The sequence below is a fragment of the Falco naumanni genome, chromosome 10 (genome assembly GCF_017639655.2).
Source record: "Falco naumanni isolate bFalNau1 chromosome 10, bFalNau1.pat, whole genome shotgun sequence".
Classification (NCBI taxonomy): domain Eukaryota; kingdom Metazoa; phylum Chordata; class Aves; order Falconiformes; family Falconidae; genus Falco; species Falco naumanni.
The window spans coordinates 19,436,019-19,452,620 of NC_054063.1; the positions used below are offsets into that span (position 1 = coordinate 19,436,019).

Genomic DNA, 16,602 nt, shown 5'->3' on the forward strand with positions numbered 1-16,602 from the left:
CAGAGCACCGGGGAAGAATCTCCCCTTGCTGGGCCAGAGAAACCTTTGGCTGTGCAGGCTGGTATTTCTTTATGGAGAGCAAAGGTCTGTTTGTTGTGTGCACAAGTTAATGAGCAAGATGGAAAGTGAGGCCTCCTCGTTTCCTGCAAAGCACGGCTGCTGCGCAAGCTCAGCCTCCCACAGATGAGCCACTGCTCATCCCTCCCCTCCACCGCGCTAGCAGTCTGCATCTGCTGTGGGCTGGGGACGAGTGCCCCGGGGAACAGGTTAGTGGGGTGCTAGGATGTGTCTTAGTGGGGTGCTAGGATGTGTCAGGCAAGGCATTTCCAGAAGCGATGGGGACCTGGTCAGTCTAAACTGTTGGGTCTGAGTCTGGCCAGGCACTTGGAGTTCAGCTCGGAGCAGAGGCAGGACTCCAGGAGTAACTGGGAAAATGGAAGAGCGCATCTCTGGAGAAAGAATTGGTGAAATGGGGTTTTTGTGGCCAAAGGGAGGGAAGGCAGGGACGAAAGCTACTGAACAGCTCCAATGAAGATACTAAAAGAAGTAGGGCTACATAAATGAAAAGACATGACTAACTGATGATTCTCCTTGGGTTTCCAGAAGCAGTGGGATGCCTCGGTGACTAATACAAACCCTGTGATGGGCAGAGGTCCTCAAAGGACAGTGGAGGTGCTACATTTCAGCCAGTGAGTTTAAGGTGAAGCTCATGGGGGGGAGGGGGGGCCGAAAGTAGGGCTAGCCTGGTGTGAGTCAGCAAGTTGATTCTATTTTCTACTGTAAAATAAGTCAGAAGTGTGATTCCAGCTCTGCCTTCAGCTAGCAGCTGTGGAGGGACAAATCCTGGTGGCTTTGGTTGTTTTTGGTTTTTGTGTGTTTTTTTTTTTTTTTTTTAAATAGGCTTTGATGGTTTCTTGTGTGGTGTTCAATTGAGCTAACCAGGACTTGCACCCCTCCTGTAGTCTGCTCCTTTCAGCCTATGCCCACAGGCCCTCCTTGTCTGAACAATCTTCCAAGCCACTTTGGTGCACAGAGACATTTGCTGATCTCTGGGAGAAGGGAGGTGAACAGTCTTCAGCCTCAGGCTCTTAGGAGGGACACCCCAAACCCTGAGCCTGTGGCTCCCTGAAATAATCCCTTCTCCAGCACGATGTGCCTGACGGCACCCTGGTTTTTTCATTTTGCCATAACAAGTGGCAATGAACCAGCACTGCCCTGTGGCCAGTAACCCCAGACCTCTTTGGAGAGGCCTTAGAATGTCAGAACAGGCTGCCTTTTACTTGGCACTTTCCTCAGCACGTCACGAACTCCTCAGCCACGTGCTCCAGCTGACTTTCCTCTGACCGTTTCAGTCAAGATCTCTTTGGTGATGGTAATGCTCCCTATGACCATGCTGTCTTCCATCTGAGGGTCTCACATTGGTGAGTTCAGCCCCCTGTATCACACTGATTTCCACTGAAGGTGAGAGTGCATGACACACAAAGGTCACAGAGGAAGCCTGCGGCAGCACTTGATCCCCCCAGTAACGCCCCCGGTTTCTAACAGTCCCAGTCATTTCAGCTCATCGCTGCCTTGCCTTTTGCAGTCAGAACACGGCTGCTTTTTTCCCTTTTCAGGAAATGACGTATTTTCAGGTGCCTCTTTGAAGTGGCCAAATTCTAATTTTAATTATTTACATGTGCAGTTTGCCACAGGAACAAAATCCGTGCTCTCGGTCTAAAATTACCTGCTCTCCACCTACCAGCTGGTGCCGGCGCCTGAGCCTGTGATGGTGATTCGGTCCTGTGAGCCAGCTTTGGCAGGTGCAAATTGCACTCGCCAAGGGAAGCTGCCTGTGAAGAGGGCCGTTTTCTGTCCCTTGGAAAGCCAGCTTGGTCTTAAATGACCGAATGCAGACGTGCCAGCTGAGACTTACAGAGCCTGCTGAAGGCACCTGAAATTAATTGGTATTCAGCATATATTCTGCCTCCATGACACTGAAAACCTTTCGCTGTGTGGGTGTAGGAGCAGTTGACTGAAGAATATGAGGACTGCGTTGGGTGGTGTGTTCTCAGGTTCAAAGTCTTCCTGTAGCTTCAGGAAGGAGGGGCCTGATCCTGAGAGGCAAAAGCCACCTCTTCCAGCACTGCTGAGTGCTTTCGGCTCTTGCTGACTTCCAGCTGTGTCATTTCAAAGGGAATTCAGAGTGGGTTTGGTTGCTTGCCTTGTCTCCTTGCGGACAACCTCTGTCCCCAACCCATGAGCGTTAAGCAGACTGCTGCCATGCCTGGCTCAAGTGATGCAGAGTTAAGGGATGGTCCTTGCCCTGGTTCAGCTGCTTCAGGCTAAGGCGTTTGGGGCTGACAGCAGAGATAAGGCAGGAAGGAGCAGTGATGCTTGCCTGGTAATAGGGACCCATTTAATGCTTTGCTCAAATACCAACACAGGCCATGATACTTAAGAGAATGGGGCTTTGGTATTTAGAACTCTCCTTTTTGCCCCAAAAAGGCAAATCTTCATGCCTTTTTTCCAGACGGGTAGGAATGACAAAGGAGTGAAGGGGAGATTAGGGGGTAAGGAAGAAGATTTGAGGATATAGGTCTTTTCTGCCATCTTTGGCTCTTTCTGCACAGCATTGTTACAGGTTGGGCATGGTCAGTAGCTATATCTAAGACTGATGTTTTCAACTGGAGGACACCTGGAGTGTGTGGATGGACCTTTCTTGGAAGTATAAATTCAGATACATAACCCTGCTGTGTTGGTTGAATTCTTTCTTGCTGGTGGTGTCGCAGTTGAGGACCCAATGGAGACTGTCTCCTTTTCATGGAGAAGGGAGAAACCCTGATGTGTGAGCCCTGTGCTCAGCACTGCTGTGACCCCAGGCACATCGGTGCTGGGCATCTTCCCACCGCACCCCAGACCCCAACCCTCTAGCAGCTGCTCAAGTCTCGCAAAGGTCCTGGCTGTCCCTTCCAGCTTGAAACAGCGAGGGGAAGGTTATGGGGCTGGGAGTGGTCTGTGCAGAGGGAAGAGGACCTGCTAATGGTGATATGGTAAAGCAAGCAATGAGTCATCTGCTCAGTTTGGTGCAGGATGGATGCAGGTTTCATCTCTGCACGCAGGAGACAGATGAATAGATGTATTTGCTGGGGGTGGGGTGGAGGGGTGGTGAGGCAGCTCCTTTGGGGAGCTGGGGAAAGCTGTTCCTCACGTTGGCCCTGTTGCTTTGGCTGAGGGCAGCTTGTTGCACTGGGTGAGTCTGACTGCACTGACCTTGAGAGCTACAACAACCAGAAGCATCCCAGGAGAGCTGTGATGTTTGTGTGCTGCTGCTTGCAGCAGCAGGAATTTGGAAGTCTTGTCTTTTCCTTTATCTTTTCCTTTTTCTCCATGATCACTGGTTTCTTGATCTCTGCTCCCTCTTCCCAGCCTGGGAAAGAGCTGGTTAGTGGCTGGCAAGTGAAAACCTCCCTGAAAAGGCAGAGGTTGTTAAACAAAGAAACAGCTGGGGGGAGCAGGGAAGGGAGGGAATTAAATCTCTTTCCCACAAAACCTTATTCCCAAGTGCTGCTGTCTGTGTAGGAGGCAGGGGGGGAGGAATGGGTAGACAGGCAGAGACAGCAATTGAAAAGGAGAGAGAAGGGAGGAATAAATAGATGTGAGGAGCTATAAAGAAGAAAGCAAAGGTAGAGAAACATGCCATTAGAGAAAAAACTTTGTGATGGAATGAGGGAAGAGGAGGAGACAAAGGGCTGGGGAAAATACCCTCATACCTGTATGTGCAGGCTGTTTTTGAAAATGAGGAAAGCACTTTTATTTTCAGCCTGTGGGACATAAAGGTGCTTAAAGATGAGCACATGGTCATGCCCTTTAAAGGCATGAAAGGGAAGGAGAGTGAAAGGAAAGAAGGGATGATACCCAAGGTAGGGAGTCTGCCTGGGAGGTAGCTAATAACGTGCAGGAGAGGGTTAGGTGCTATGATGGAAGAGGATGTGCTGCCCAGAGCACCCTGGGTCTGGAGGAGAGGAGGTTGGCACGAATGGCTGCAGGCCAGCATGATGCTGACCTGGGCAGTGGCTCTGGTGGCCATGCTGCAGCCATTGGGGGCAGAAAAGGTGCTGAGCTTCTCTGGTGTGGTGTTTGACCGCAGCAGCTCAAGCAAGCCAAAGGGTCTGGAGAGATGCTGGGCAGTTCTGTGGCTAGTTCCAGTGATGGCAAACCACTGACAGAAAGTCCTTTCATGTGTATGCTGAAGAAATGCTGGTCTTTATTTTTGGCTTAGTTTGGTTTCTAAATCTTTTAAAACCTTTTCTAACCTTCACGAGAGGCTTGCACTGCTTTTAGTGGAAACTCATTTAGAAATCAAAAGATTCTTTCATGAGCTGTTTGCAGCAGTGCAGGGCACAGCTGCGGGACAAAGCTCCATGGTGCAGCATAAGCTCTGAGCAAAACCAGCTTTCCTGCTTCCAGGAATCTGGAAACCAGATATGATCAATGAGGAGTGTAGATAAACTGTGAGGTGCTTGGGCTGTGCAGAGCCCTCATTTCTCAAAGAGGCCAGTTTGCCCTTTTGGTGATTTACCCCGCCACTTCTGTGGGCTGCACATAGCTTTCCTAGGGAAAGCAGCAGAAGTGTAACACTTGGTTCATGTAGTATAACCACACGAATACTAGACAGTGTGTGAGTAGCCCAGCTAATTGATATCAAAGCAACTAAGCAGGTAATTTAATATTTATGGCATGATGAATCTGACTCTCCCTGCTTTAACCTCCAAGCCTTCTCCAGTCTTGGGCTCCACGTACTATTTCTTTGTGTCACCATTGTACCAGATGTCAAATGAGGAACTGCCCACCTTTCAGACAGCCTTTTCAGTATATGGCATACTGGTGTCGTGGTCACCATGCCTGGTGCAGCGTGAGACCTAAGGACAGACACTACTTCAGTGCTGCGGTTCCCTCTGCCAACTCCAGTTGACTGTCCTTGAAGACGATGGTGGCCATCAAACAAGAGCATACAAGGGAGGGCAGGAAAGGGTTGGGGGGAGCTTCTAACTCATACCAAGCCATAAGATGTTGCCCAGCTTTGCTCTGATCCCAAACCTGGCATTTTCTATGAGTAGGTTTCCTCCAGGCCAGTGTTTTTGCCTAGATGAAGATTATACCGTTAGCTTGTTTCCCAGAATGGTCAGCAGCATAGACCATTGCTGCAACCCTGGGACCTTCCTCCTGCCTGTCATTAAAGGAGCGATCTGCACTCTGAGCTGCTTTGAAAGAAACATCTATCTGTAGAGGTTTTTGAGGAGCCTCTTTATTTCTAAATCCAGACAGCTAATATGCTCGTATTTCACTTAGCGGGCAGAAAGCTCTTGGCAGGCTGCTGGCAGCCCTGAAGGTCAGCAGGGGGGTAATGAAGCAGGCGACTCGGCTCTGACTGTTGCCTCCTGTTTACTCATAATTTCCCAAGCTCAAAGTTGACGTGGTGCTGCTTGATGGCAAGCTGCCCGGCAGGGGTATAGCCATGGGAGCTCCTTCTGGCTCACCCTGCTTAGATTGCCTAGGGAGGCTTGCTGGGGTGATGGTTTCGGTGTGCTTTTTAACCCTTTGAAGACCACTTTGTTTGCTGGATTCTCTGGGTGGAGCCACTGCTTTTGTCAGTTCCCTGGGGAAAATGGCTCCAGCTCATCGCCTGCAGTACACCTAGCATCCTGCTCAGCTCTGTAGGCAAGCCCAGCTAACCACTGCAAGGAGGAGATGGCAGTGAGATCCCTCCATCACTGTGAGATCCAGCTTTACAGTAAATTCATGCGGTTGCGCTGCAGTCAATAACACTGGTTTGCACCAGCTGAGGATCTGGCACTTGCCTTATTTTGCTGTAGCTGCACCAGAAACGCTGACAGCAATAATCCTTGTAGCTCTGATACCTGTGATAACTGAGGAACTAATCCTGGGGGTTTTTGTGCAGTACCCATCTGGATGCAGACTATCACACGAGATCACGTATTAACCACTGCCTAAGCTTAACTTGGGATAATGCTGCAAAAGGAAGGGTAGAGGGTGAGAGAGCAGGGAGGAGCTCTTGATCTGCTTTCTCATAGAACAAAATGTTCTCTCCTTACCCAGGAGGAAGGGAGCTGTGGTGAGCAACTGAAAAGTAAGATTTATTTGTTTGGACATGAGTATCTCCCATCACTGACAAATGGCATTGCATACATGGCCAGGATGGATTTGATTGCACATGGAGCCTAGTTGTGGCAGCCGTAGACAATAGTCAGTCTGACTTGTTTGATGTTCTTGCAGGTACAGGCACTGTAGGAGATGCTTTGAATGCAGCTCACAGTTACTAAAGAAAAAGACAACATTTTTTTCCCCCCAGTTTTGTCTTCTGTGTTGCCTCCAGGTAGAGCGGCATTGGCTTGCTCTGTCCTTTTGCTCACCTCTCATTGCTCTGCTTCCTCTTCCAGGTGCTGTATCATGTCCAGATAGGACACTGCCAGTGTGACAATCATCCCAGGACATCTATTCTGAGGGGTTGAGCTCAGGTGGCTCCTCTGCTTTCTCCAGCAGCCAGGCACCAGAGAAGAGCTGGGATAGCCCCGTGCACGTGGCATCCGATCACTACCCACAGCACTCAGAGGGATGGATTCCAAAGGCAATGTCCGAAGTGGAAACAAACCCGACGCCAAGGCCCCCAGCTCTGGAAAGCCAGAAAAGCCCAACCCTGGGCCTGCCACAAATGCAGACAAGAAGGAGATCCCCAAAGAGCAGCCTGCTCCTGCCACTGCCACCTCTGCCGCCAAGAAAGCGGGTGGTGATGCCGCCGTTGTGAACAACCACAGCAGCCTGAAACCCAGCCCTGCCACCACGGAGACACAAGAGGCCACCAGCCAGTCCCCTGACTCTGACCACAAGGGAAACAGCTCTGAGGAGTCACCAGGCAGCATCTTCGACAACATGAAGCCCTTGATCATCGTCGGAGGAGTGGCGGTGGCTGCACTCGCTGTGATTGTGGGAGTGGCGTTCCTAGCCCGGAAAAAATGAAGACCGAGACGGGGTGGGGATGAGAAACCCAACCCAGCTGTACAGCTCCTTTTGAGACAAATGCATGCAGAAAAATTCTATACATATCTCTATATATATATATCTAGAGTGAGCTAGATAGGTCAACAAACACCAACTGCAACTCCAAGAGTCTTGTTCAAGACAACTGTGCCAGTTTGACCCGGTGTGGGTAACTCCATGCACTCAGTGTGTTCTTTCATGTAATATATCTTGGCTTATACCACTGTGTATAGATTACAGCTTCTCCTGATCAGTGTAAATGACGGTGTCCCCTCCCCTCCCCTGCTGTCCTCCCTGGGAGACACCCCCACCTCTCTTGCAGTCCCCTGTTTTCAAGTCTGAAGTGTTCTACGTCCCATCCAGAGTCCCTGCTTTGTGTTTTGGTTCGTTTGGTTTGTTTTTAAGTTGGGTTGTGGTAAAGAAGGGGAGGCAGAGCCTAGTGCTAAGGCCCAGTTTGCCTGTCACTGTGTTGGGCTGGTGTTCCATGCTGGGGAAGCAATGGGCAATTGCAGGCAGAAGGCAGCTGCCTGACCAAACAGCAAAGCATGATCCCTAATAGGTGTCTTGTGTACCTGCTGCTCATCAACCCACCTTTTGAAAACCCAACTCGAAAGTGCCCCAGAGAAAACAGGCTGGCTGCAGCTGGAGGCGGAGGCTGCAGCATGGTGGAGCTGAGCAGCAACTTGGGACGTGGCATCAAGTCATTTCTTGGGCTGAGCTGCCGGGGGAGCGAGCAGCGGGGCCGTGCGCTGACCGACAGCACAGGCAGCAGTGCACGGAGATACCTCGCGAAGTCCTGTGCTGACCTCCGGCAGGCAGCAGCTGCCACCTGCTTGGTTTCTTGCACGTTGGCAGGCAACCTGCGGGCTCTCGTGGCTTGCCGAGGTCATATGGGCAGCGTGTGGGGATAGAGAGACTTTGTTTTGGATCTAGTATTTCCTAAAGTTAGGCTGGGCTTTGCAGGATGCTATGGCCTCAGCCCAAACTCCCTTGAGGTCAGCTGGACTCTCACTGTTCATTTCTCTGGGCTTTGGATCAGGCCTTTCACCTGATTATTTATTTATTTATTTATTTTCCCCACTGAAGACTATGCTCTCTTGGTACATGAGAAGGTAGAAAAATGGGAGACATGAGCTGGTTTTAAGGGACAGAGAGCACATGGACCCCATGAGAATAACACTGACCTGCTTTATACCAGGGAAACCCTGTTCAAGGGCACTGGAAGCCCACCTGTCGTGGGGGAACTGCTTACCTCCTTCCTGTGGCAGTAGCAGGGATTTGTGATTCCTCCACGATTGGGAAATGGAAACAAATTCCCAGCCCTCTGGAGCAGCCTGGTTTCATGGGTGAGTACCTTGGCTCTAAAGCCAGACCTTGCAAGGGGGAGAAGGAAGGCAGGTGATGAGAGAGGCTGTTTAGTGCATCAGCTGATGCCCTTCTGGTGGGCAGAACCTATTCTGAAAGCTTCCATTAGACGACTCTTAACTGCTGCGCTACTGCAAAAAAAAAAGAGTCTTACAAGAAACACCTTACATCTCATTTTTAAATTAGGTCAGAGATTAGATGAGGTCAGAACCACAGAGCCTTGAGCTCGGTGGCAGTTGCAGCCTGCGGGCAGGGTTTTATAGTGATAAGCAAGAGGTGGTGACAGTTCAGTTAGAGAGCCTAAGCCATACATCTTTAAGTGAGCCTGGATGTATACATTCAGTGGGTACAGGGCTAGAGAAAGGTGTAAGTTCCTCAGGGTCTGCCTCTGCAGTGTCTGCTTCTGGCAGGATTACTGGTTAAGATGGTAGATGTGTACAACCCTATCTGGCAATTCTCTTGGCTCATGTCTGTCTGTCTTACCTCAGAATTTGGCCTGCTGAATGCACATGGCTTCCCCAAACAACAGGTTTTTTTGATGCGGCCTGGCCATTCCTATGGTGGACTTTGTCATCCTCTTTTCCCCTTTTTGTCATTTGCTCATGGAGTATTCCCAAAGGTGCCCAGCCTCTGGGAGTGTCAGATGCTGTCTTCTGAACAACAGCATGCTGCAAAAAGCTGGAGTCTAATGCCTACCTCTACCAGTAAAGAGCCAGGGCTGGGCATGTTGGTTTTTTTTTGGAATGAGTGCTACAGCCCCAGGTGAAATCCTGCAGCTTAAAGCACTCTGCATGTATTGTGGATGTGACTCCTTGCAGCAGTGTGTCACAGCCTGGAGAATTTACCCGATTTGAAGCAGAAGGGTCTGTGGAGGGGTATTGCTATAATGCCACTTTCTCTAGAGAACTGATTTCCCCTCACCCAGTTTTGCAGATGGTCAAAGCTTATTTTTAGGGGCGAGAGTGGAGGGCAAACAATAGTGAAGGAATAGGAAAGGTATTTGGAAAGCAGAGATGTGAGAGAATGTAGCTCAGCAGCAGTGCTAGCACAGCTCCCTGGCAGTGACTGTGGCAGGGCTTTGCAAGAGGACACGGTGAGGCTGCTGCATCCACACGTGGGGTCTGGGAGTGCTGCAGAGCCCCTGGACCCTGGCAGTGCCCGAGGCATGTCCTTTTGCCAGACTGGGGAGGGACCCCATTGCATACCAGCTCCCCCTGCTCCTGCTTGCACCCTGAACTGTGCATTCTGGTTCCCCACAAGAGAAATGTGAGTGCACAAGTCAGAAGCAAACCGCAGTATGGTCCTGCCAGGAACCTGATCCCCGTGACTGAGGGGCCTGTGCCCACTGGGTACCGAGTAATGCATCCAAATTACAGGGCATGGATGTGGGGATGGCTATTCCTGGGCTCCTCTTCCCTCAGATCTCTGAAGCACAAAGCTCTTGGCTGTAGGGAAATTTTGCTTAGGTCACTCATGAGGAAGGGAAACCAGTCGCTCCTGCTCTGATTCATGTTTTGCCAAAGCAGGTTGGTGACTTTCAGACAGCAACTTCCATTTTCAAGTGGGAGCTCTGTCAACAAGAGACACCTCTACCTGTCCTGTCTGCTCTCTCCCTCTCCGACCTGGGCACAGATTATTTGTTTCAGCAGTGGGTGATGACATTGCAGAGAGGGCATCTATCTATTCTGCCCTGGCCAGCATAGATAGATACAAGGGGAGGAAAGAGGAACACTTGCTTCATTTGAGTCTCCTATTTTGCATTCTAAAGTGTTTTTATTTCCCTGACTTAACCTTTGACAACTTCTAGAAGCGGGAAAAAACAGTTCTCAGCCAACGTGAGCCTTAACTATTTCTGTCCACCTCCAACCCCCCCGTGCCCTTAGAGCACTCAGATGCAAGGCCAATAATTTCATCCAGAAATACACCACAGAGCTGGTGATGGGACCGCAGCTCACCAGCTGGGTATGTAACCGCACGTGAACCCTCCCCAGGCAGTGAACATCGTGTGTCCCATTCCTAAAGGGTTTTCCACTTACTGTCATCACCTAGCGTTGCTGTCTGCTGTCCAGATTCACTACCTGGAACCCACCTCTTTGGCAGTTCGGTTTGGAAAACACCTGTGTTTGTGTGTATGTGTATATACACCGCCCTGCCTTGAAGAATATTCTGCATATGTATGTATACATACATGTATGTTTATATGACTGCAGCTGGGGGTGGGGAGAACCAACCCAACCTGGGGATGACCCTTCATTTGTTCCCCTGCATTCACACAAAGTGTCCGTGATGTCTTTTTTGTGCCATTTGCATCATGCCATGCAGCACCTGAACTCCTTTTTTTGTCCTGGTTTCTTCTTAGTGCAAAGAATGTATGGCTAGTGAACTGCTGAATGTACGATGTGCCCATTTGTGCTAGAAGCTCAAAATTACTGTTCCCTTCCCTGGATAGTAGTGTGGGCTACTCGCTTTAAAATAAGGCACTTCTAGACTATACTGAACTAACTATACTGGACTGTGTTGTAGTGCTTTTCGAAGTGTGGGTCTAGTGTTGATTTGAGTCGGGTAGATCAAGCGTAGATGTCATACAAGCTCCTAAGCCGGGGCAACGCACTCCAGTCCTGACTTGCAAATGACATCCTCTTAGCAAACACTTCCTGTTCTGCCTTAATGTGCCAGGCTGTGCAGTGGTTTCATTTTGAGGAAGAAAAAAAAAAAAAATCCAGCGAGAACTAGGCTGAGAAGAGCAAATTCACCTCTCTCAGAACTGAAGTGAGATTGAAACCAAATTTGTCAAAGCAGACGGCTTAAATGACTGAACTCGCTGTGCTAAATAAATAGTTGTCTTTTCTCGTACTGAGCACATGCCGTTATTTGCTTGATGTTATTCTTTGTGTGGTGTTTGTGATATGAAGTCCTTCTAGCGATATCTCCATGGGGAGAATGACTAATGCTTAAAACTAATCAGACTCTGTGCTTGGGATTTGAAGAGATCTAGATTGCTAGTTTACTCTTTTGATAAAGTCTATAAACTTGCAAAACTGAATTCAGCCATTGTAGCTTATCACTAAAGCTATAGATTTAATTACTACACTCAATCTCAATCTATTTTTAAGGAGCCAAAAGTTTTAGTCAAATATAAAGATGTCATTATGCTCTCTTGGACGACTTGATAGAAGGGTTTTAATGCTTCTAGCTTTAAGAAAGGGGAAATGAATTATGCTTTTGCTTCCTCTTTCTACTGACCTACGCTATGGATAAGTCCTGTTATTCCTAACAGTTCTGCCGTAGGACACAAACAAATCTGGAAGCCAAAGGATAATGCAGCAGCATTTTTAGGAGGGTAAGAATGCATTCTTGCAGCTGCTGCTCACCTCTCCAGCTTACGCTTAAGGCGCTGAACAGTTGCTTGCCCTGAAGCACTTCTTGGTTCCCTTAGGTTGAGTGATAAATTAAAAATGGGTTTCTATCTCTGCTGAATCGAAGTGTAGGGGTTGATCCATAGGCTACTGAAAATGGGGAATTTTTCTGTTAGCTTCACCATGCTCTGCTCAGGCCTTTGAGATCTTATTGGCACCAGGGATACGATTGCAGGTCACTGTAAAATGTAAAATGATCTCAATGGCGTGTGGTTTATTTTTTTTTTTAAACTTGACAAAACCATTCCCTAGTCCTTCTGCTGAGTGTAAGGAAAGTAGTTTTCTCTGGTATTAACTGAGGCAGCCTGGCTTACAACCATGCTTATATCTACATCTGTATTTGTATATAAACAACAATGTAACTAAAAGCCCTAGAGTTGGTGAGAGATGATTTCTGCCTCAAAAATTTCCCTTCCTTTCCTGAAAATGCCACTGGGGTTTAGAAATCGGCATCCTTCTAACTGTTCTTAGAATAGGTTGAAAATAACAGTCCTGAAGATTTGAGAGAAAAAATATTCTTCAAGAAACAGAGCAAAAAAGGAAAAAAATGTATTTGAAAGGTGAAATTCTTGGAATGTCAATCAGCTCTACACAAAGCTTCAAGTCAGTGCTTCTGAGAGGGTACAAGAAACAGTACAGAGAAATGCAGAGAAAAAAAGCACGATTTCATTGTCTTAACAGTTTTGGTAAGGGCATATTAATTCTTATACTCTACCCACTTCTTTCTTTTTTTCTTGGACAAAAGCAAAAATGACCAACTCTAATGCCATGCAAATTAACCTTTGCTAACTGACTTTTCCAAATGATCTTTTGTTGGCTCTGTTCAATTTTAAAGGGTTAGTGAAGCAAGAAAAAGATCTGAAGTTTTCTACAACCAACTTTGTACGATTAAGGGAAGCTGCAAGTTTATGATTTGGGCATTTTGAAGGGCTTTCACATGCTTTGCTTTGAAAAGGACTGAAAATCCAACCGACCTGCACTTTGATCCTCTTAGTCTGTGACTTCATGCTAGAGCAGGGATGCTGGTTCCCTTCCCAAGCTGTGTAGCATCTTACTGCAGTTTCATTCCCTTCACCATGAAGCTGGGAGAAATCTCCCAAGCCAGGAAGATCTGCCCACCACAGGGGTAGGCAACTGCATCATATAATCTTTTTCATAAACTGACTGCAGTTCTTTACAGATTAGGCACCTCTCTTCTTGAATAGAACTGGCTTTGATCTGGATAATAAAAATTCTGTATCTAAGTTAATTACATTCTCAGTGCGGAAGGCTGGAATTAGGATATTTCCTGTTGCTTTACACCAGAGGTATTTGGTCTCTTACTCCTTCAGGGAGGAATCCACCGATGCTGAAGATCCAGCCTGGGCTGCCTGCACATTTCAGGTCTTATGAGTGGGGCTCGATTGACAGCTCCGCTGCAGGAGGCAATGAAGCCTGTGCAGCAATCCCCTGGGCCAGGGCTGAAGTACCACCCCCATACTTCAGCATTTTGCTCTGTGGGTTACGAAGAAGCCAGGAGAGTGTGATGAGAGCAGCATCTGCCTAGTACTGTGGATTAAATATTACTGCTCTCTTTTCAGCCCGTCATCCGTCCCTAAACACTTCTGCAGTGACTTTTTCTGCCCTATTGTTCTTTTTAAATCTCTCCTGTCCTCATTCAATTGGAGATTAGTTCTCTTCTGAAGTTTATCCATTTGAAATATTAATTTATCATTAATGGGAAGTTATTTTTTAAGTGGCATTAAGGACAGAGAGCACAGAATAAGATGTCTTAGCTGTCGCAGTGAATACATGGCAAAAATGAGAAGGTACTTGATCTAGGTTCATCAAACTGAAGGTAGCTATACAGAAAGTTGATCTCCTTGAGCTAGATTATCTTGAATTAAGCAGCCGAGGTGATGATGCAAGGTGCTACTGGAGGCACTGCAATTTAGCTGAGACATTGGCTTGGAACATGCCCACGTGCTGTTCAGCTGGACGTGGCTGGGTCTATCCGACACCATTTTTCTGTGTCTTCTATTGTGTCTTGCTGTGCTTCGCTCAGATCCCGTTACTTTGATTGAGTGGCTCTGAGGAATTTAATCTGTTGAGCAAAGGGGGTTTATGATGAATTTTTCCTCTTCTCTTTTAGATCATCAGTCCAGTCCTGTGACCTGCTTTCTTTGTTAATGCCCAAATTCCTAGGCTGGCTGCTCATGCCAGATCTTCAACTGCTACAAACTGTGCGGTTCCATCAGTTTTTGGAGATCCAATTTATTGCTTGTTTTTTACTGCTTCTTTGGCTACTGCACTGTATTCTCTTTCCTTTTTCTACTTTCTTCCCAGACAGCTCTGCAGATGTGGCCTCTCCACAGTGAGGCAGAACCCCTGCCCCAAGGCTGGGGCAGGGTTTGGGTACCTCTACCCAAAAGAGACAGGCATCCTTTGGCTATCGAGCACCTAAGAGGAGTGCAGGCTGTGCGGCACAGCAGGGAATGTACCAGTTTTCATCTGCCCAAACCACTAAGGCTTGAGGGTCTCAGTCTGAAGATGCCAAGTGCTCTTGTCTGTTATAGGAGCTCAGCAGATGAGAGAACCACAGCTGGAAGGTCCCTTTTCCTTGTCCTTCCTCTTCCGTGCCAGTGTCACTGCATGGCCACAAGCTCTGCTCGGGACCGAAGCCTGCCTGATAGCCAGCCGTGAGGTATTCTGGCTGCTTGAGAAATGCTGACACAGCACGAGCATACCCTACGCTTGGCTGAAGCCTTCTTCAGTCCTCCGGTTACCGGACCACAAAAAATACAGGCAGAGAGGTTCCCAAGCACTCCAGAGCTGGCTCTCAGCTCAAATCAGTGACCTGTATTTTTGCTGGCCTTGGAGAATCAGCTCACATGCCGGGGGTGTGCTGCAGGACTGAGGACACAGAAGGCTGCAAGGATTTTTACCATTTGAATGGGCTGCTCAGGTGTTACCATTTGATACAGTAATGCAAGACTGCTGGGCCTTGAAAATTCAGAGCTCATTCAACTAACCGTGCTAATAAGTTGATACCCAAAGCCTGCAAGTTGTGTGACAGATCGCAGCTGTTGGCTTTCCAAAGGTGCGAGTGTGGCTCTACCCTGTGCTCTGGCTCTGCTCGCTGCTTTGGACAGTGTGTGCTGCACTCAGATGCTCTGACGTGCGGTACTTGGGGACTTGTGCTCTTTGATGCTATACTCTTCAAATCAAATAGATTATTTTTTCCCCCTGAAAAACAGGATTTGGGTTAAGTGGGATTTGGACCAACATGTTACTCTTGCTCCTGTTTCTCTTTCAGTTGCTTCCAGATTGAAATTCACAGATGATTTCTTTATTTTTTTATTTTCTCATACTGCAAAGCCCCCATGAACACAGTACCAAAACTCCTGCCAGGAAGAGAGGAATTTTAATCATCTTGGCAACAGTAAAGACCTGCATTGTATCCCTGGTTTTGCCACAGCAGCTTCAAGCAGTGAAGTTTCTGGGGTGATTTGATAAGAACAAGGGTGCCATACAATTTGTCATGTTAAAAAACCAAAACAAAACCAAAAACCAACTACCAAACAAACCAACAAGTTAATAATTTGGCTTTACAAAGTTTTGAGCAGCCCTTCTTAAGCCTGGTGCCTTTTCCCAAGTCACTGGTTAGGACCATTTAAACTGAAATCTTTAAAAGGTGCAATCTCAACTCCCCAGTGAAAACCAACTCTCTTCTAGTGGTAGGTGCAGGTTGTTTACAAATTTTGGAGAAACTACAGTTGTAGAAAGGGAACTCGAAGGTCAGATTACAGGGGATTATTATTTATTTTTCTTTTGGTTTGCTTGGATTCTGTTACTTTTCCAGGGACTGATCCAAAGCCCTCAGGAGTCAGATGGAAAGCTGACACACTGGTAGCAGGGAAATGCCTGCTGCTACCCTGGAAGCCACAGGCATCCTTCCAACGACATCTGTGGGCTTTGAGTGAGCGCCTGAATGTGTTTTCCAAATGGTAGTAATTTTCAGAGTGACACCTTGATTTCTTCCCTGTACAAACAGACCTGCTTGTCACACATATTTACCTGTGTTCAACATACAGGTTTGGGTTTTTTTTGCTTTCAGAAACAATATGCTGCTAGACACATTTCCTGGAGGGAAATGGACACCTACCTACACACAAAGCTATACAGCTAATTTATACCTTGTTGAATTTATAATCTTGTCTATGCTTCTATGGACACTTTGTATGGGCTGCAGCTCAAATCCTAAAATAGTCAAGAATTTTTCCTTTCCCATATAGTATTCTATTTACTTTGACTTAAAAAAAAAAAAAGCGTATAAATGCAATAATGCAGGTAGACTAGAAATACTAGATTGAAAATTAAAGTAGTTTAGCTTGTCCCATTGTGACTGACAGTGTTGTACGACACCCAACGCTGTACCCTAACATTTTCCAGGCTTTCTACGTAGCTGAATCTAGTATTAGCTTTGAAAACCCATTGTATGAGTGGTGGGTGGATGGGTTGAAAAACGTGTGCTCTCTACACACTGTATGTTACTCACATCAGAAGCTGTATGGCCACTCCATATGCTGTGAAACTGTAAATGATTCCCAGTACACCTGTAACTCTTACCAGGATTGTGAGAAATAAACTATATACAGAGATATAAATACACACATAGATATATTGTATAATTCATCATGTGAGCATCTTTGTGTATGTGGGGGTGTGAGTGAAAATGGCTGTTCTCCCTCTCACTCGTTACTCATGCCCATGTTTCCTACAGGCTCAACATTTGCTAGGGTTA

The 16,602-nt window shown here is 47.4% G+C and overlaps 1 protein-coding gene across 5 annotated transcripts in view; it reads left to right on the forward strand.

The window, feature by feature from the left end:
• Positions 1-16,471, forward strand: part of CEND1 (cell cycle exit and neuronal differentiation 1) — a 22,786-nt gene extending 6,315 nt beyond the window's left edge. For 2 of the 5 annotated variants that reach the window (XM_040609711.1, XM_040609713.1), the window contains exon 2: positions 6,441-16,471. In XM_040609711.1, the coding sequence (XP_040465645.1) occupies positions 6,616-7,017 (402 nt within the window). In that variant the 5' untranslated portion in view covers positions 6,441-6,615 and the 3' untranslated portion in view covers positions 7,018-16,471. Of the gene's footprint in view, positions 1-169; positions 267-603; positions 701-6,440 lie in introns of those variants that run through there. The other 3 variants (XM_040609714.1, XM_040609715.1, XM_040609716.1) reach the window with 3 other exon arrangements.
• The last annotated feature ends 131 nt before the right edge of the window (positions 16,472-16,602 follow it).